The sequence below is a fragment of the Lepeophtheirus salmonis genome, chromosome 8 (assembly GCF_016086655.4).
Source record: "Lepeophtheirus salmonis chromosome 8, UVic_Lsal_1.4, whole genome shotgun sequence".
Classification (NCBI taxonomy): domain Eukaryota; kingdom Metazoa; phylum Arthropoda; class Copepoda; order Siphonostomatoida; family Caligidae; genus Lepeophtheirus; species Lepeophtheirus salmonis.
In genome coordinates, this window is record NC_052138.2 from 36,509,228 (window position 1) to 36,530,061 (window position 20,834).

The following is a 20,834-nucleotide window of genomic DNA, read 5'->3' on the forward strand; positions in this document are numbered from 1 at the left end:
TTGCACCTGAAATAAACGAAATTGCAATTTTCACAAATTTCTTTTTTTTGCCCATAATTTTTTTGATTTTGAAAACGTAGTTATTCCTATAGTTGGTTTTTGAAACGCCAATCTCTTTTTAATAAATAACTCAAACCCCCTATCTAGTCTCCATGAGCACAGCATAAGCCCCTCTTATATGACACCCCAAAAAATCGACACCCCCGTCTTAGCACGTCCGAGCTCAAAAGAGGGACCCATGCAAAATTTCAGCTCGTAGGTTCAACGGTGTGGGAACGTATAAAGGACATCTACACACACAATCTCTCTTTTATATATATAGATAATTAATTTTATAAGACAAATGCCTTAAAAAAAGTTCCCCCTCCGCCTGGATTATATTTAATTGGATCTCCAATTATACATTTTCCCTCGGAGTTCATGTTTTTCTATTTGGCTATCCTAGCAACATGCTTTCTGACCTCTCTTTATGTTCTGTTCAAGGGATCTCGTTTCTGTGTGCCTACCTCTACGGATCATGTAGTCCTAGACTATACTCAATAGTACAATATGTCTCGCTCCCGCGAGACATACATTACGATTTAGTTTATTTTAAAAAATCAGCTGCCTATCATGTTATACCTAAGGGTGATAATTTTGGTAAGAATAGAAAAGCGTGCGAGGAGGAAGGAACGCATGGCATCATTGTTTAAATAGTATTCATCTTCTTCTATCAAAAACATTATCATTCCCGCCTTTATTATTCAATATTAATATAATATTAGATGCTGATAGTCGATAGAAAACTGAATAAAATGCCTAAAATAACTTTGCCTTCTGTCTGGATTTCTGAAAATGGAGGCCCAGGAATTTGGAAAATACTTACCAGATGAGTAACAGATGGTTTGTCGGATTTGTCGATATAAATGTGCCTTTAGCCCCCTGTCTAGAATTACACGCCACTCATTATCCTCATCTCATATCAAGAGCATGGATATTCATCTAAAAAATCAAGTTAATGATGAATACATCAAGTCAAACTTTAACTCTGATCTCACAAAGATGCTTATTGCATGTAATATAACCTTATCCATTGGTAATCATCTACGTTCAAAAAATTTATGGAGAAATACCGAGGAACCATCATTAAATTAATGGAGGATGTTGGTACTGATGTCATTTATAGAAATACATATAAAAATGTTTTGAGTCATCCACACCAAATGAGGATCAAGTTATCAGTAAAAAGTATTTACTAATTTCGAAATGGAACTCTGAATTTTGTACTATATAACATTAAGTATTCAATTTTTTTAAATCTAACCCTAAAATATGATTCTATTTTAGCTAAACATATCAAGAATTATGATACACAACTCATTAAATAGCAAAAACAACTGCTTAAATGGTTACAACAACGGGGGTAGTAGCTTTGGATGGTTCGCAACTAGTTTGTCTGAGACTAGTTTCTTCACTTAAAGACTTGGGTATGATCATTAGGTTTTCCTATATTACATAGTCAATAAATATTACTTTTTTATCACTTAAGGTTTAGCTATGGTTGATAGGCTCCAAGAAATGGTGTTCAGAAAACTCATAAAAGGCAAACACTACTGCTTAAATGGTCACAACAACGGGGGTAGTTACATTGGGTGTAGCAATATAATTAGCAATTGTGTATATCCTTCATGATAATAGTATGTTGTTATACAAGCATAAATAGCGGGGAAAAAATCTTTTGATGCTCTTAAAAAAGAGTAATATCGCCGGACATTGCTACATAATTAGCTTTTGCTCTAAATCTTTAAGATGGATTTATTTCTAACATTTTTTTTATTAGTATATTTATTTTCTAATTTTATGATTTTGACATTTATTATTAATAGTTAGCTAGATTTCCTCGGTAGAGAGATATATCTATCCTGTGCACAATTGTATATAGCAACTTCCACATGAAGAGGGGTGATTATCTTTTTGATTAAACTCCACGTCTCGCTTGTGTTTTGCAACCTAAAGTTATGACATATTTAACTGGATTCCGGTGTCAGAACAAGAAAATATTATTTGGATCAATCTATTATTTCAATATTCTGTATATATAATTTATTGTTATTAGTTACATGATTCCAATTGTTTAATTTTGTATATTTAACTTAAATGTATGATGGTATATTTTTTATTATGTAGATTATATTTAATTACAGCCTTCTTTTTTAAACTTGGAACCTCAAATATATTTCGAAATACTCTACTTTGTCGTTTCATTAGCTATTATTCTGAGAATAAGGTTCATAATGAATTACAATTTCATGGAGTGTGACGTTTTCAAATCTACTGTAACGGATAAAAAACGTCTAAGTCAATTATACGTAGTATATCTTCATTAAACCTTTTGCTAATAAATACTTTCGTTATACCCTCAAAATTCATAATAAAGCAGGCAGATGTTAATCACATCAGTATTTTAAACAATGATACCATATGTATTTCCCCCCCTTCTCCTTACACCCGTTTTTCTCTACAATATTATCAACTTTAGTTTCAGATCATTTTTTTTAGAAAATAAGACGAAGTGGATAAGAGTGTGAATTTTAGTTTCAAAACTCTGTTTTATCTACCTGATTTAAATTGGACTAAAGTAATAATGTTTTAGAAACATAATTTATTAATTTCCTAATTCTATAGATGTGGCGGTGAATTTGGGTACTTTAAGTACAATTAGCGGTACCTCCAAAGGATTAATGAGAATAATTTGTTCTTTAAAATGAACTATGATTTGTTGGAAAGTTTATTCCATGTTCAATTTTGAGAAAAAATATTCTAGCTTCCTTTTGGGTTGAATTGCTACAAATATGCAATTTTATTACTATGATTCAGTACTATTAAGAGTTGGTCATAAGTTATATATATATAACATAACTTTTTTATATTACCAATTAAAAATTAACAGACCAGCCTAAAAATACAGCGGATTTTCATCATTAAATATAATAGAGTCTGTCTACTCGAAAGGAATGAAAAACCACACTTTCACAAAAGATGTCCTAAACATCTAATATTATGTTACTAAATGATATTATAATATGTATTAGTAATACATATAAATTAATTGTTATAACATTGATATCCCTTATATTTCCCATATAAGCGATACTTTTTTACAGAAGAGAACACCATTAAATAATTCAAGGTTTACATATATTTAATTAAAACATTACTTAAATATTTATTAGAGTTTTTTATTTTCTATTAATCATAGCTTTCTTGTCTGGTAACCTCTTTTTAATTTCAACAGAACATTCATTCAATTTGACTACGATATTAGTGATTATAAGTCATAATATTTACAAGTACTTATTTGATTTTACTGAGGAGTTACTTCAATCACACGCTGTGTTCATAATTGCTTCAACCATGATCGTTGAGCTCCGGGCATTCTTCCAATAAAAGTTGCAACTAAGAATCCTCTTGGATTAGGAGAGTGGGCTTTTTCTTCCTCACGATCTGAACACGAACACAATACATCTAGCACCAAAGTATAGAGCGCTGCTCTGTCTAATAGATGCAATTGTCTCCAATTCGTAAGGCCTTCAGAAAGTAAGCATAATTTCCGAATTGGAGATGTCGTCGTCGCCAAGGAGTTCCTCAATTTGAGTAAAATCCTTGTTTGAAAATTTTAATAGTGACTAACCCGTATTTTTTTAGTATCAGAATAAAATGTAAGTGCACTAATGGTAGACTCATGGAAAACTGCGTCAGCGAATTTGACATTGGTCTTCTCAATCTTGGTTGGATTTAACACTTCGAGTGAAAGCTTGTGAGGCGGCTTTACAATAGAGGGTTGATATATCTTTGTGATATATTTATCTATTATGAGAGAAGTGATGCGCAGATATGACGATCATAGTATGTATATGTTGGGATAAACAACTATGGTAATCCTTGCTCTGGAAGCAATTATTATCGATATGTATATTTGTAAAGTTGTACACTGGATTGAAACTCGTTTTGTGTTGCCATGACGATGTTTAATAATTTAGTTCTATACCTTTTGTCCACTTAGATATTTGATTGCTTTTAATTTCTAATCTTTTGGCAAAAAAATTCAAAATCAATAACTATTCACAAAAAATTAAATTTTTTGGAAAATAAATTCAAATATGCACAGCTATTGACACAAAATTAAATTCTTGGCAAAAAAATTTCGAAAATACACAGATCTTTACACAAAATAAAATTTTTTGGAAAAAAAATTCAAATATTAAATTTTTTGGAAGAAAATTTCAAAAGCCAAGAGCTATTCACAAAAAATTTATTTTTTTTCGAAATTTTTCAAAATAAACAACTATTCACAAAAAATTAGATTTTTGGAAAAAAAAAATCCAAAATCCAAAAACTTTAATTTTTCAAAAATACATAACTGTTTACAAAAAGTTAATTTTTTCAGAAAAGAATTGAAAAAATTATATTTCAAATATTGAATTTAAAAAAAATCAAATATTAAATTTTCTAGTAAAAAGCAAAAATTCATTAATTTGGGAGGCTACAGCCCCTTCAGCCCACGCCCAGTAAACATCCCTGAATTACCATCTCTTTTTTTTTTTGATAATAAAAACCCACTGAAAATGCTTAAAATTTAAAACCCTATGTATTTGTATACTATATAAAAAAATGAAATTTTAGATATTGAACGAAATTATCACAGAGGATTTAAAAAATTGTATTTTTTAACTAATATATGTTAGTAAACATTTAAAAAAATCCAAACATAGCTCTTATAGATAAAAAAAATCGGTTAATATTTTAAAACAATATTATTGATATCAGTTTTCTAATTTTTAATAGTTGAATAGAGATGAGAAGGAAATTTTCTCAATTTCCTTTCATTTTTTTTATAAAAATTGTGCTTTTTACGAATAAAAATAAAGGTCTTTCCTATATAATCTAGCACCAATTTATAATAAACAAAATTGTTAAAAACATAATTAAAAATTAATGAACATGGTTGTATACTTTGTGATAAACAGTACCAATAAGAGTTAATTACGAACTGAATGATTGCACAAACCAAAGTTTTTATCCTATAAATGAAATGGTCCAATGATGCAAAAATTAAAGACTCTTCTTTAATCCTCATGTTCTCTTTTCTTTTTGGTTTTTGTATCTTCAGATCTTGCCAGCACAATGAACATAATTACAAGAACCAAAAAGAGGTACGACATTATCACAACCCTATCGACAAAGGGAGAGGAACCAAAGTAACCAATGATGGGCATTTTTTCAGGTCCTTTATATAATTCATCAAGTATTTCTTGATCAATCCCAAACATAAATTTTGGAACGATTCGCAATCTATTATTCTCAATGATTTCGACTATGAGGTGATCATAAATTCCAAATTTATCTAACCAAGAACTTTCAACGTAAGCTCTTCGAGGTTCCGGTGGATTATCATATACCACAACATTATAATGAGATCTCCATTCGAAATGCATGTTTGTTTCCTAAAAAATTAATTACGATTGTATTACGGAAACACTGAATAAATAAACTTATGTTGTCCAGTGTCAGAGTGGCAAGGAGAGTCAATGGCCTCACAGGGATTAATATTTCATAGGGTGGAAGATTAAGAAATCCACGGAATTTTATTAAAAAAAAGTCAAGAAAAAATGGAAATTCATTTTTCTAAAATAGGTAGTTTCAGTACGAAGGTAGTCTGAAAAGTTTTTGTCCTCAACGTGAAGATGACAGCACTTGTAGATAAAAGCTTGACACATCTAAAGGACTCTTGTAACTTCCCAAAGTTTCAGCCATTTTGTACGCGCAGTTGTAATGTAAAAGTCGTAAGAGTGAGTTGATGGGACTGTTTTTGCGGAAATTGACAAAATCGCGTATTAAGCTGTCATTATTTTTATTTTTTTGAAAGTGTAACCTTAAAATAGTTTCAAACAATACCAGACGTATAAAGGGTTCTTGTGTTAAAATTTGACGCGTCTAAGTTAACTCAACTTGGAGTAATTGATTCAAAAACAAAGTGTCCCATGAACAATTATTTTGCAGAGAAAAACGCCGAGTACTATTTGGACGGGATACAGAGATGGGAGAAGTGTGGGGAGTTGCAATGAGTCTATTTTGTAAAATACATACAAAAAATGTCTAGTATCTTCCTTTGAAAATAAACTTTTCAGACCCCTTAAAATTAAATAACCTCTGTTAGTATATATAACCTTACTACAAAGTTATATAAAAACAATTTGTGACTTTATATATCACTTTGCTGATAAAATAACACTTTGTGTTACCTTGACTTTTCAAAATTTAATGGGACTGTACTGTTAACATATATAACCTTCCTAGAAAGTTTCGCCAAAATCGACTTCTAACTTTTTGGGAAATTTTGATTACAAACAAACACTCAAATTAACCGAGGAAAAAACATAACTCTAACTTCTGTTGGTGGAGGTAAAAAGCCCATAAAATAATTGAGAAATTCTTTTAAAAAAGTCATTTGAAAAAAAAGGAACAAATTTGATTTTCAGGGAAAATCCTGCCGCTCCGGCCACCCATATTGAGTATGGTTCACACCTTTCCTAACAATGGAATATATTTTGCACTATTCTTGAAAAGTATTTCTTCTTTTCCCTGTTCATTTTGATGATATAGTCGCCATTTAGTCCAATTTTCTACGAGGATGGTATTTTTTCCAGCGTGAGATATTGGCTCACTCAGACTGTTTGAATTTATTCTGAAACAAAGAAATTAATGGAAATGTATAAATAGGAATGATAAAGAATTCTACACAAATAAAATTGCTATTAGTTTAGTGGAAATTCTTATTTAGAAGGAAGACTGCAGTACCCTCCAGTTCCGTCCTGTAAACAGTGCTCCCTGATGTATATCGTATAAATATTTTTGATCTATGAAATAAAAATGTATTCAAAACTCAAGAGATAGTTCATTATTATTAATTTTATAATTATTATCTATGCAAATTAATATTAGTATTTCTAAATAATTAGTTCTGAAATTGATTTTATTATTCTATAAAGTGTCAAGCAAAATATATCATCAAGTTTCATAACAATCGAAATAAGTATAGGAAAGGATTTACTTTTATCGATATTAATATCAATATAAGTTAAATATTTTTGTTTTTTATAGTTTTTGCCAATGTTCGTAAGTTTACCTTTGTGCCCTATAAATGAATTTTAGTTATATTTATCTAATTTATTCACTTAATTTGTGTTGTCTTACATGAATTAATCCTGGATTTTAAAATTATTACTTTACAATTATATAGGATAGGGAGCTATGTGTAGAAACAGTGACGTCATTATATTTTCCTTCTTCTCGTGATAATGAAAAAAACATAAGCATAGAATTTCCTTGCTGCCTATCCTTTATACATATATAGTCACCTTGGTTTAGGTCAGGGATTCTCAGCCATTTTTTATTTATGTACTAGTTGTAAAAATATACATTTTTTGAAAAAAATTAAAAAACCCATTTAAATTAAATTTCAAACATTTGAATTTTATCAAAACAAAATTCAAATATAACATTTTCTAGTAAAAAAAAACACAAATTCCTTAATTTAGTTGGGGGCTTCATCCGCTCCAACCCACTCCCTGCGGATGCCCCTGAGTTTTGTACCGCTTGTAGAATATTCTTTCAAAATCTCAAGTACCTCTTGGAGTCTCTTCAAGTACCTCAAGGGGTTCGCATACCCCCATTTGAGAACCATTGGTTTAGGTCAACTCCTATTGTATACAACTCTATACTATAAAATTTGATTTGGAGAATAATTTTAAACAACGAGCGTGGGTTGCTAAGGCTCAGCCAGGTAGTGCTCTAGAGACGAAAGTACTCCCTGACTCACAACGCCATTTTCTCAAGTTGTTATTAAATTCTTAAAGAGAGAACATCTATCTATGGAGTAACTACGTGTGAGTGTGTTCATGTAAAACGGTGAGTAACATTGTGAATTTCTTCGGTAGTTATCTTTTATATTTTTTATGCAAAATTGGTCTGTTCGAAGACATCTAATAGCTCCAAGTAATTATAATAAATTCCTCTTTTTTGACTAATATGAACTATATTCCGGAAATAAGTCTAGTTTTTTCATAAAATTTATAACTTCTTGAGCCCTACGTAACCTAATAAATTTATATTTCTTCATTTTTGGATTATGACCAGAAAAAAAAAAACATTTTGGAAAAAAAAAAAAAAAATGAATAATGTACTGACAAGATTATATCTTTCCAATTGAAGTTGTTTCAATTAAAAAAGATATTGGCAATTTCAAATACTAACGAAGGATGACTTACAAATCTTGAACTACTTTTTCACTTGGCCTGACGATGTAGGGTGTTCCAATATACCAAAAAGTTACAGAAAGGCAGAAACTAACAAATAAGCATTTGCCAAGCATTCTTCTAGTATTATAATAATCATCTACTCAATCTGTAAAAAGTAAAAAAACAAAACATGTTTTAAATGTTATTTTAGTATAAATAATATATCAAAACAAGAATAAATACAGATCCGTTCCTATTGGTGAATAATAACCGGTTGTATATAATTATTTAAATAAAAAAATCATTGTATCATTCAAAAAAAAATAAAAAAATAGACGTTGACATTACATTTGAGTCATTATTTCATCCGTGAATGTTAATTAACATTATATAACCATTGTTACAAATGTTATATAATTAGTTTTATGGACATGAAAGACAATACCAACAAAGGACTGTATTTAAAATGTTTTTAATCAAAGTCCTATAGATGTGTACAATATAATGTACTTGAAAATCCCCCGTGGAGGAAATTGAAGGGGAGAAAATCAATAATCCTTAGCAAAAATACAGAAAAACAGAGAAAAATAACTGAATAACAATATGGAATGAATATTCTTCAAAATTAATAGGAAACTATTTGGCTTCATTATACATGTCACAAATGTACCTATTAAGTAATAAAAAAATGATGGTTCTTTATCGTTACTTTGGATCAGTCTTAATTTCTTTAGCTATGACTACACGAAATGTATAAGTCATCAAATATTTTTGGCAAAACTATTGAAAGACGAAGTCAAAAAAAATCAATTTTTTTAAGTGTTTCCTCTGTCTAAAAAATAGACGAGACGAAATTTAATAGAACGAAATGAACACTGCTTTAACTAAGAGCTACATTTTTAACGAGAAGTTGACTATAATTATCTATAAAATTATAGTTAAGTTTTTAAAAAAAATCATTGAATGATTAGCGACTTAAAAATATTATTTTTTTTTTAATGTGTCTGGAATCATGTTCTGACTATATAAATACATAATATTGATAACGACATAAATATTACACAGATTTGATTGAAATTTACATTATAGATGTACTGAAACTTTTTTACTTTAATATCCTTATTATTAAATATGTATATACAAATTAAATTTGATAATTGAACTAACAAACAATGAGCTTACTCTCAAATTGATCGTAAATTCAATTGGACAATAATGGTATATGACTAACATATATACTTTGAACTGTAGTCTAGGACAAATGTTCACTTAATAGTGAGTAGGAATCATCAAATATTAAAAACCTTATACTAGTATAGATAAGGCGAATATTTCATATAATTGAACATATCTTAAACATGGAGTTATCAAATGTCTAAATACAGATTAAACATAACATATATAATCATATCATATATGAGATAAGAAAATAAATGACTAGATTTATTTGTGGCTTAAGGAACATTTAGTAATTATGAATATTATATAATATAGATCATGTAACTCTTAAATATTATAAAATGAAGGAACAATGACTTAAACTCTACGTAATAATAATGTAGATTGAAATTCCATACTGAGAAGTACAACAATTTATTGAGGATCTCTAAAATGTATAATGTGTCATTTCATTAAGAAGAATTTAACAATTTAAAATGTCAAAAAACAATTATTTGGTGACTGGCGAATTTATTTATAAATTATTACATATATAGTACTGCCAGGACATTGCTCAAATAAACAAATGCAACAGATACGAAGCATATTTATTACTATAACAAGATAATAATCTCATCGTATCACGGAAGTGGAACAGTCAATATTTATGTACTATGCATATAATTATAAAAAATAGACGATGTAACTCACCCAATGAATAAAGAAGTAGAATTATTGTGAAACCTTCAAGTAATATTAACTATTATGTTATCAAATAATACAATCTTTTCTAATTTCCAAAAGCAGGTAAAATACTTTGACAACAATCTCTCAATAATAATAAAAAACTATATAAAAGCAATATGTGAAATACTAAGAAAAGGACGTTGTACAAAATATAATCACGTGGTTTTATTTATATTATTTAAAAAACGCATCTTTTTACTAAAAGACACTATGCACACAACCTCGTTCCTAAACAAATGAAATTATTTAATCATCCAATTATGATTTTTAATAAAGTAATTATTGATTTTTGCTTGCTTTGTAGTGAATATTCATAAGAAGATAACAATTGGCTTTCTCCAGCGAATCCGGGTTATTTTTTAATATTTGTAATATGTTTCATGTACAGGTTGAAATTATTTTGTATGCTTAATTATATAGGCGGATTCATCAAAGATTAATTTGCATGTCTTGGGATTATATTTTACTTATATAGCAATGAGCAATTTTATAAGTTCATCAAATGTAATATTTCAATTATTGAAGCAAATTATTTACGAATAGAACATCTTCAATCCAATTATTAACTTAATTTAAATATTAAGTATATTATTTAGAACCTAATCTTAAATTCCAAAAAATAGCGATAACTTATTTGGAAGCTTTTCTCCCCTGTTGATTTGTATTCCACTGTTAAGTCCATGTTAAACTTATATTTTACTTTACCAACAGTAAAACATGTTGCTGCATTCAGAAAAAATGCTATGTAACCTAATATGGTACCTGCCAAATTCGAGACCATTTTTTTACTCTTCCAATAGAAGTAAAAGCATCTGATGGTGATCATGTCATCCATATTCATCCTTCTAGTCCTGACTCATCACATTTTTGGAGAAGATACTGGACATTGTTCAGCAATGACAGATTCGTGTAAGTCATGAAATATAACCAATCCATCCATTAACAAAAAAATGCTTATGAGCCCTATGTATGTATAATTATTGCAAATGATACCCTTATGTGTAATGCACTTTCCCTCAATTTAAATAAATATATGGAATATATTTTTAAAAAAAAAAAAAAAGGAGCATATCCCTAACTTTAATTGAACTAAAACATGATTCCAGGCACAGAAACAAATTACTGGGGTACTTTTGATTGGAAATCCTACATTGAAAAAGATTTAACCGTCGAAAATATTGAGGACCCTCTCAGTAAATATGGAGTTGACGTAGTCAAAAGTTATGAAACCGCTTACAATAGAAGTATTCCAGACTTTCGGTAGTAATTTCATAAAAATCAAATTATTTTTAAATCAATTATTTATTTACATAGAATTCATGGATGTAATAAATTTTCTACTGTTAAAGATTCGTATAAACCTGTGAGCATTGTAATCACATTCTTTTTAGAGCCTAGATCCGTGCTTTTAAGAACAATTGTAAGTGGTGTTTTAAATTATGTAGGATCAATCAAAGTTATTGAAAATTTCATTATTAGGTGAGTATCATTGAGAGGACACCCAAAGAGCTTTTAAAAGAAATAATTCTTGTTGATGATGGTAATGAAGATTCGTCAATCGGGGAAGAACTAAGTGTGATAAAAAAAGTGAATAAATGTCGATGTTACGTAGATCGTAGATAATAATATTTTTATTTTAATATTTGGAAAGGTCAAATTAATCCGTAATCAAAAGAGAGAAGGACTGATCCGCTCAAGAATTATTGGTGCAAAAGCAACCTCTGATAATGTTGTAATGATATTTCTTGATAGTCACTGTGAAGTTGGATACGATTGGGTTTTACCACTCCTTGAGACGATTTTTGTTTATCCTAAAAGTATTGTATCACCAGTGATTGATAATATTAATTTGTATACTTTTGGATTTGAGCCTGTTTCTACGTACTTGAGAGGTGAGTATAGCCATATCCTTCGAAATGGTAATTTTAAACGAATTTATTTAATTTTTAAAGGTGGATTTGATTGGTCTTTTGATTTCTTTTGGGAATTTATTGCACATAAAGATGAACTTCAAAGAAAATTACAGCCATACAATAGTTTTCCAACTCCAGCCATCGCCGGAGGCCTGTTCGCAATTGAAAAGGACTGGTTTTTTGAGTTAGGGGCATACGATGAAGGAATGGAAGTAAGAAGTTTAAAGCTTATAAAGTTATATTCATCATAGCTATTGAATCATGACATACATAGATATGGGGTGTAGAAAATATTGAACTCTCCGTTCGAGCTTGGACCTGTGGAGGTGCATTAAGGATTGCACCTTGTTCTAGAGTAGGGCACATATACAAATTATCACAACCCTACGACTATCCCATTGGAAAGACAAAAACTCTAGAATGCAATAAAATTAGATTTGCCAAAGTGTGGCTGGACCAATTTGAAGTCTTATTCCGATCTACAATTCAAAAATCTCATATTTCAAACGACATAGAGTGTGGTGATATATCGCCTCGCATCAAACTTCGAAAGGATCTTGAATGCAAATCATTTCAATGGTATTTGGAAAATATATATCCAAATATGCCCGTAGGAACAATATTTATTATTCTTTAGTATATCTATCTAAATGTTCACATATTTTAGATTCCGAACTTTGGTGATATTGGGTTTGGTTCGATTTTTTCTAGAAGTGATCCTTATTGGCTCAACTGCGTGGATACAATATGTATTTAAAATTTTATTCAACAATCAAATAATTATTTTCTATAGAATAACTTTTTTTTATATAGCTCCTGGAGATGAAGGGGTTCTTGGAGTTCATACATGCATTCGTTCATACTCCCCTCAAAATTTCCACTACAACAAAGACAGACAAATTAACAGAAATGATTTCTGTTGGACAATTCAAAAAGGAACAGATAATGTAACATAATTTTATAATTACTCCAGAAATAAAAAATAATTCCAATTCCTTTTACGTATAGATCAAACCTATTTACTGTGACTCGCAAAATCAATTTCAAAAATGGACGCCCATATATCCAAATAAATCCTCGAAAGTAAGAGCAGGCTATTCTTTCTTCAACAATGAGACTGATAAATGTATAGAAGTTAATTCTGAAAAAAGTAACTGAATATCACTTGAATGAGCATCTCTTTTATAATCATTTTACTTTTTTTTTTTTAAGAATTGATTGGAGCTGCCTGTGATTTAGAAAATTTAAACCAAAGATTTATGTTTGAAATGAATTCTCCGTGAGATTTTGTTAATTGAACAAAGCATTTATTTGAAAGCTGTCGTTTGGAAAGTGGAAGAATTTTTTTATGGAATTTACGGAAAGATTACATATTAAATGTCGGATACCTTACTTATACTTTAATAAATATACTGAATTAGTAATTATGAACGAAAAATATAAAATAAATTATTACAAAGACCACGAGGAGGGGGAAAATATTTCTACTGCAAGTCCAAGTAGAACCTTGCTCACAAATACTTGAATATTTTCATCGATTCCACTTTCAATCCTTGTATATTTTTCTCTAGTCCTCAGATTTCTTTTGAACTCATTTCAACTCCATAAGGTACTATAATATTATATTATAATTGATTTCAGTATTTTGAATCTTACCATTAGAATATGCCGTAGATATTACTTCGAGAAGATTGGAATGATTATGTTTAATTTTTAATGTGGTGAAATAATATATACATATATATATTAAAAATTAGACCTATTTTTGTATTTCGTTTATATATTCTATTTCATCGTATTTAATGAATTATTTAAAAATCCCTTCTCAGATATTTATTATAACATAACAACATATTCCCTTAAAAATTGATCCCTAATTCATCTTATAAAATAACCTACTAAAAACTCATTTATTAGTCAATTTTTAGACATGGATTTATGTTAAATATTTATTAAAGATTATATGAAAGATACAGGCCCAAAAATTAGTGTAAGTATCCATTTTTTTTAAAAAAGGTTTATATTTTAATATTTAAAAAAAATATGATTTCGGATACACATTATGCATGTGATGTATATAGGATGAGGAATGATTTATTAGACAATAAAATAGATTGTACATATTGAATAAGAACCTACCTCTTTATTTTTTCCATAAAATCTTATTTAAAAAACCGATGAGGTTGCGTAATAGATAAAGTGCTACTCCAGATATTTAAATAACACATAAGAATAATATTATTAATAATAAAAGCAGAAAAAAAATGTCCTTACTTCGAGAGGTGAATATAATCAGGGTTGCCAAAAGGTCATGCTTACAAAGCCAGATATGCAAGAGACTCAGAGTCCAGTCTATAGTGTTGTTATAATTTTTTTTGAGTTCTGTATAAAATAACATTGAAGCCTGAGTCGAGTCTTAGCTATCAAGTCAAGTCTCCGGTATTGTATTGTGAGATCAAGTTGAGTCTCAAGTCTTTAAAATATGGACTCAAGCTCAAGTCGAGTTTGTAAACACCTACAGAGCCTATGTTGACTCATTTGATGAACTTTCATCAAGATTTATGGGAAATTTGTTTATTTTTTGTAGTAAACACATCAACTTTAAGCCCCCATCCTTGCAATTTATGACGTCAGTGAAAATACTCTATGAATTACAGAATTTAAGTTCCTAAGTGATAATTATAAGATATTTAATAATAACTTATGATGTAAATTAATATTTACTTCTAATTATACATATATATATATATAGGATTATTTTCTAATTCCGAACTCAATTCTTATTCGATTCACAAATTTACTATGTTTTGTATTGGTACACATGTCCAACCACAATGTATTTTGACAATATTTATTTTGTTAGTTTGTTTTGACAGATAAAGCGAACGACGCTTTTGTTGCGCTGCGATTTTCTACTATTGACAAAAATGGATCAAAGAATATGTATTAAATTTTGCGTAAAAAATCAAATAAAGTGTGCCAGAGCATTCGAAATGTTGACTGTGGCATTTGGCGAGTCTACTAAGAGTAGAACACAAGTTCAATTGTGGTATAAACGCTTTAAGGAAGGACGAGAAGATGTTAATGACGATTCGCGCTCTGGTCGCCCGAGCACGTCAACAACCGATGAAAACGTTGACAAATTGAAGCAAATGGTTTTGGAAAATCGTCGAATCACCATAAGGGAAGTTGCTGAGGATGTTGGCATATCGTTTGGCTCATGCCAAACAATTTTTTCGGATGTTTTGGGCATGAAATGTGTGGCAGGGAAGTTTGTTCCCAAATTGTTACACTTTGACCATAAACAACGTCGTATGAATATCGCTCAGGAGTTGTTGAATAACGTCAACAATGACCCAGGTTTGCTCAAAAGGATCATCACGGGTGATGAAACATGGGTATATGGTACTGACGTCGAAACAAAGACCCAATCATCCCAAGGGAAATGTAAAGAAGAACCAAAACCCAAAAGATCACGTCAAGTTCGGAACAATAGGAAAGTTTTGCTCACTGTTTTCTTCGATTACAATGGTGTCGTACATCAAGAGTTCTTACCTGTAGGTTGTACGGCCAATGAAACATATTACCTGGAAGTAATACGCCGTTTGCATGAAGCAATACGAATAAATCGACCGGAATTGTGGGAAAGCAAGACATGGATTTTGCACCATGATAATGCACACGCGCACACTTCGATTATTCGTGATTTTTTGGCCGAACACAGCACCGTGACTATGCCTCAGCCACCCTATTCACCAGATTTGTCCCCATGCGACTTTTTTCTATTCCAAAAACTAAAGAGACCCTTGAAGGGAAAGTGTTATGACACGATTGACGAGATAAAGATCGCATCGCGAGAAGAGCTGAAGGCTATACCAAAAAGTGCATATCATAAATGCTTCGAAGATTGGAAAAAGCGCTGGCAAAAGTGTATTATATCAGAGGGAGATTACTTTGAAGGGGAAAAAATAGATATTGATGAATAAATACATATTCTGTAATAAAACTTAAAATTACGGATTATTTTTGTTCACCTAAAAAAGCCTATATAAAAAAAATATTATTATATTAATAATATTATTGTTATTACGTTTTGATTATTTATAAAAATATATTATATTTATTAACTTTAAACAGATGTGAGTAAAGTTTACATATTAACATATGAATATTACATGAAACATAAATTTGTAATCTTTTTAGAAAGAATTATAAAAATGAGTTTATATAAATTATTAATGATTAATTCTGAGGTACAATTTGATAATTCTATTTACATTTATACATTACTTATATTCATACTATCTATGTAAAGATCATCTATTAATTGTATCAGAATCTTTGGAGAGACTAATTATTTAATTATTCAGCAATTTTCAATTTTTCTTCTTCGTCATCATCGATTTCTTCCTCGACTCCAGCGTCTAATTGAACTTCGTTCTAAAAAGAAATAAAAATTCAAATTACATAACTAAGTGAATCAGTAAATTTTGGACGACCCCGCTGTTGACTGCCTATTTTAACGTATATATTTACATAAAAAATAAAACATTTTGATTATCATTAGTTATCATGTCATTAAGTTTTAACATTTTTTGTCACATGACCGAATTGGTTCTAGAACCCTTTACCGAAAAAAAAAATATATTTCATGATAATTTATACTGCAGTACTAATTAATTATCTACTAGACAAATACATCTTGACTCAGAGACGACTCCAGGATAGAGGAGTCTTGAAAAGGCGCATGAGAGCTCCAACGTATTTGATCCAAACAATTGATTCATTTGAATAGTTCAATGAATCTGAATCATTGATTGATTGACTCCTTATCTTACTTAAACATTTTTTATCTTTCTAATTTAATTATGGGGGAGTTATCATTATTTTGGTTAAAATTGTTCTAATATTGGTTCGAGCCATCTGTGGAAGCATTCTCATGTCGAAATAATATTAGTTAATCATTACCATTCGTGGCAAATGGTTATACATGCCATCCTTTAAAATAAGAGTAACATGAATAAGAATCATAATTACATACCATCACAGCATTAATCATTATGTACTATATTTTTTTCGGCAAATTTGATACACATAATATGTACGTCATTTATTATTGCTTTTATTTGCAATTTCAAAACCTTGGGGAAAATTGCTCGTTACTTAGTAAAAGTTCAAAATGGATAATATATTAATGTACCACAAAGGATGAACATTTTCATGGGAGTAATAAAGAGGGCCGGTATTTAGGGAGGTATTGAAATCATTTTCCTCGGCCCCGCTCACGATAAAACCGGCAGTCATTAGCTAAACATTTCAAGTTGGATAATATGTACTTATTATATAATTATTTACAAAAATATTGCTTCTGTAATTAATTTGAAAATACGCTCCAAGTCTAATAAACTATACTTTATGTATTTTTGAGTGTTGCAAGTAAATTAATAAAAATACCTTCTTTTAATTCTTGTTATCATAGAATGATAAAATATTTTTTTAAATTTTTTGCCATTTTTAAGAATATAAGTAATGTACAGGCCCGTGTCAAGCGAGGGAGGGGGATGCAGCAACATCCTGAGAATGTAGCTGATAAAGTCAAAAGAACATACAGTTGTATAAAGTCATTTGTTTTATATAAGCCAATCATAGATGTACACATGAATGCTATAAGTGCAAATAGGTACAATAAAGTCAAACTAATATCAGCAAAATATGTATTTTTTAAGCAAAAGAAAACAATTGTGTAATAGTCTAAGACTATTTAAGAAAAATGTGAGATTATAATATTCAAATTCCACCTAAAAGTACATTGAATGGTATTTCCCTAAAATAAGTAGTATCTAACAAAGAAATAAAACATTTTCTAAATCTATTTTTGTATTTAACAACATAAGGAAATGTAATGTTGAATCATCCTTTTGAAATGAATTTCAACATTAATACAGTTATACCTTGAGATACGAGGTGGATTCAGAACAAAAATTTGTATTGACATACGAGATTTTATCGAAATACAAACAGGACGAGAGTTGGCGACGGGACGCGAGAGCCGCATCTTGTTAATTAAGGAGTTATATCCCCCTTCCCCCCCCTTGAATATAAAGACAACATCTACCTCACTCTTCAATAATTATGAATCGTGATTATCTTAAGATTATAGATTACTCTTGGCAGGATGGAATTGAATTATTTTTTGATTAGTAATTTCTTATGGGATAAATTGTTTTCCCTTCTGAGTTTTTTTATTAACGATCTCGGTCCAGAAACAAATTAATCCCGTGTTGTCAAGGTATTACTGTATATTTATGCAACCTGAAATGTTTAGTAAATGATGGACACTTGTCCTTGTACATAATGAAATATCAAAGCCTGTATAAATATTACTTAAATAACTGTTAAAAATCATCAAATATTTTGTCCCAATAAATCCTCTTTTAATTTACATAAATGACAAACATACCTTTACTGGTCTATCGTCATTGATAAATTCTTCCTTCCTTTGACCGAATCCTTCACTATTTTGATCAATATCGCCGTCTTTGATAAATTTACACTCATTAAACTCTTTGCTGGATTGATTATACGTAAAAGCCGATTTGATGTTAAGCCTTTTCATCCAATCTCTAAGCGTTCGAGGAGGAATATTATACTTGTTAGAAGATCGATTTATACTTTTGCCGTCCATTATGTCTTTCAATGCTTGTTGTAAACTACCTTCAGTATATTGTTTATATCTTTAATAAATGCAAATTATATTATGAATTAAATTAGATTAATCTGTAAATGAAGTGCATACCTTCGAGTATGCCCTGTTGGTAGATAAATAGGCTCAACAACCTCTGACGCCTTGCTAACTGAACTAGTTAATATATGGTTGTTTAATGGAGAGAGGCAATTGTTATTTGTGTATGCCTGATTACGTATTTTAGACATATTCGACGATAGGTTTGTAGGCATCATGTTAGACACGGCTTCTAGAGGAGATAAGGATTTGGAGCTTCCAGAAGAGGAAGAAGATGTATTAGGAGTTGTAAAGTAGTAGGCATTTGGAACACCATAGATTGGTTTTGTACACTCTGAACTTGAAGAATTCATGGGATGTTCATTGGTGTTTGCATTCCATGACTTGCGTTTCCTTTTTGACATGTTCATTGCAATATTATTAAGATCATGAGGTGGATACAATCTTCTGTAATAGGTATTTTTTTTAAATGATAAAAAACTATGATTTTTGCTATTTGTTAAACAGTTACTTGCAATACTTTGTATAATCGGATGAGGGATCATAAGGACTGCCTGGATTCATATCATTGTTGTTTTCATCATTCGTGGAAGATCCCTCATAGAGCCCTTTGATTTTTAAAACTTTTGCTGCATCAAGAAGCTTCACTAAGCAATCCTGCTCAACAAATACTTCCCCAGCATACATAAAGTCTATCAGCAGCTTTAAATCATTATAATAGATTTGACTCAAAACAATTGTTGGATGATCAGATGGATTATTAGACAAGATATCTTCCAGATATCTAAATTAGTTAAGAGAGTATAAATTAATGACTTTGATAAATTTTTTAATATACTTACACACTGCTCGCAGATAAGAGTATTTTATGGCATTTGATACTTTTTTGATCAGCTGTAAACAATGTAACATCAACAAATTGCTCAAGGGTTCGGAGACGTTCAAGAAATCCGGAAACATTTTTGTTATGATTGTTCCATTTTAGACAATATTGTTGACTTTTAAATGCTTGTACACTCATTATAGTTATTGGAATTATGCTCCTCTTAATATTTTACAAATAAATTTCCGACATGGGCGAGAAGATATTATATTTTTGGGAATTAATATCGCATTGGATCAAAAATGCACCTAGGAAAAGTAACGCCAAGACTACTTTGAAGATATTATTTCTTTGTTTCTTCAAAAAAACGAAAAGAAAATTTAGATCAACAGGCGGAAAGGTAATTGGAATGAGGGAAACTTGTCTATAGGGATTCTTTCTTCCCCCTGTCAACTTCGCCTCTCACACGCACGCTTGTACTTAGATATTTGAATAATTACGAAGTTCTTGTAAGGATATAAAATAAGACTCAATAATACTAATTAATAAGTTCGTTGTTATTTGTCCTAGGATGTCTTATTTCAAGAAAACATCATAAATTGCTCTAGTTGCATGATGGTTTCATTCTTTCGCTGCAATTTACAGGGAATTAATTGTATTACAAACATATAATCCATAAATACGCAACAGGGCTATGGGATAATCAATTAAAAAGCAATAATACGTATCAGTCCCGAAATCAGACCAGTGAAGCCGGATGCATAGGGGGCATTAACCCCCCCCCCACTTTTTCAGAATTTTGATAGTAATCACCAGGGACATTGCTAGCATTCAACATTTGGGTGGGGCTTAGCCCAAAAATGATTAAAACTGTAATATAATTACTGAGAACTGATATAAATAGGTTAATTATAAATATATATAAGTGGTGAGAATCGGTCAAGCAGCGATTTTTTTTTAGGTTCGGTCTTAAGTGATTTTTTCTAGACCCATTTTTCGGTCCAGACCGCGGTCTAAGACAGTAGAACGATTTAAAAAGATTCGGGTTCAATCTTTTTTTGGTCTTACCCTATGGACCATTTTTTTTCGGTTCCATGAGAGATCAGTTTTTCTTCTTTTTTTTTTCTAAATCTTCCGTCTCTGATTTTTTTTTAAAAGTATCTAAAGTATAGGAT

General features: G+C 30.0%; 3 protein-coding genes across 8 annotated transcripts; 1 reads left to right on the forward strand and 2 right to left on the reverse strand.

Annotated features, from left to right (window-relative positions):
• Positions 1-4,678: 4,678 nt before the first annotated feature.
• LOC121122726 (uncharacterized) lies at positions 4,679-10,309 on the reverse strand. 4 transcript variants are annotated; one of them, XM_040717755.2, is made up of 4 exons: positions 10,146-10,309; positions 8,307-8,442; positions 6,565-6,724; positions 4,679-5,483 (listed from the first exon to the last, which is right to left on the reverse strand). In XM_040717755.2, exons 2-4 carry the CDS (start codon positions 8,408-8,410, stop codon positions 5,106-5,108), a joined length of 642 nt encoding a protein of 213 aa, XP_040573689.1. In that variant the 5' UTR covers positions 8,411-8,442; positions 10,146-10,309; the 3' UTR covers positions 4,679-5,105. The 4 variants fall into 4 exon arrangements, with proteins under 4 accessions (XP_040573689.1, XP_040573693.1, XP_040573692.1 ...); XM_040717759.2 differs by lacking the exon at positions 10,146-10,309 and adding an exon at positions 9,516-9,595; XM_040717758.2 differs by lacking the exon at positions 10,146-10,309 and adding an exon at positions 9,459-9,571.
• An 82-nt stretch (positions 10,310-10,391) lies between these two features.
• On the forward strand, positions 10,392-13,558 carry LOC121122725 (polypeptide N-acetylgalactosaminyltransferase). Of its 2 annotated transcripts, XM_040717754.2 has the most exons (12): positions 10,392-10,532; positions 10,893-11,090; positions 11,288-11,441; positions 11,496-11,601; positions 11,661-11,768; positions 11,833-12,073; positions 12,134-12,306; positions 12,369-12,704; positions 12,762-12,843; positions 12,908-13,041; positions 13,103-13,244; positions 13,307-13,558. In XM_040717754.2, the coding sequence occupies exons 2-12, from the start codon at positions 10,997-10,999 to the stop codon at positions 13,375-13,377; spliced, it is 1,641 nt and encodes a 546-aa protein (XP_040573688.1). In that variant the 5' UTR covers positions 10,392-10,532; positions 10,893-10,996; the 3' UTR covers positions 13,378-13,558. The 2 variants fall into 2 exon arrangements, with proteins under 2 accessions (XP_040573688.1, XP_071746714.1); XM_071890613.1 differs by having other exon boundaries at positions 11,833-12,306.
• Positions 13,559-16,194: 2,636 nt separating this feature from the next.
• LOC121123112 (uncharacterized) lies at positions 16,195-20,007 on the reverse strand. Of its 2 annotated transcripts, none has more exons than XM_040718222.2 (5): positions 19,679-20,007; positions 19,348-19,620; positions 18,891-19,283; positions 18,555-18,828; positions 16,195-16,534 (listed from the first exon to the last, which is right to left on the reverse strand). In XM_040718222.2, the coding sequence occupies exons 1-5, from the start codon at positions 19,855-19,857 to the stop codon at positions 16,457-16,459; spliced, it is 1,197 nt and encodes a 398-aa protein (XP_040574156.1). In that variant the 5' UTR covers positions 19,858-20,007; the 3' UTR covers positions 16,195-16,456. The 2 variants fall into 2 exon arrangements, with proteins under 2 accessions (XP_040574156.1, XP_040574157.1); XM_040718223.2 differs by having other exon boundaries at positions 19,357-19,620; positions 19,679-20,000.
• Between the last annotated feature and the right edge of the window lie 827 nt (positions 20,008-20,834).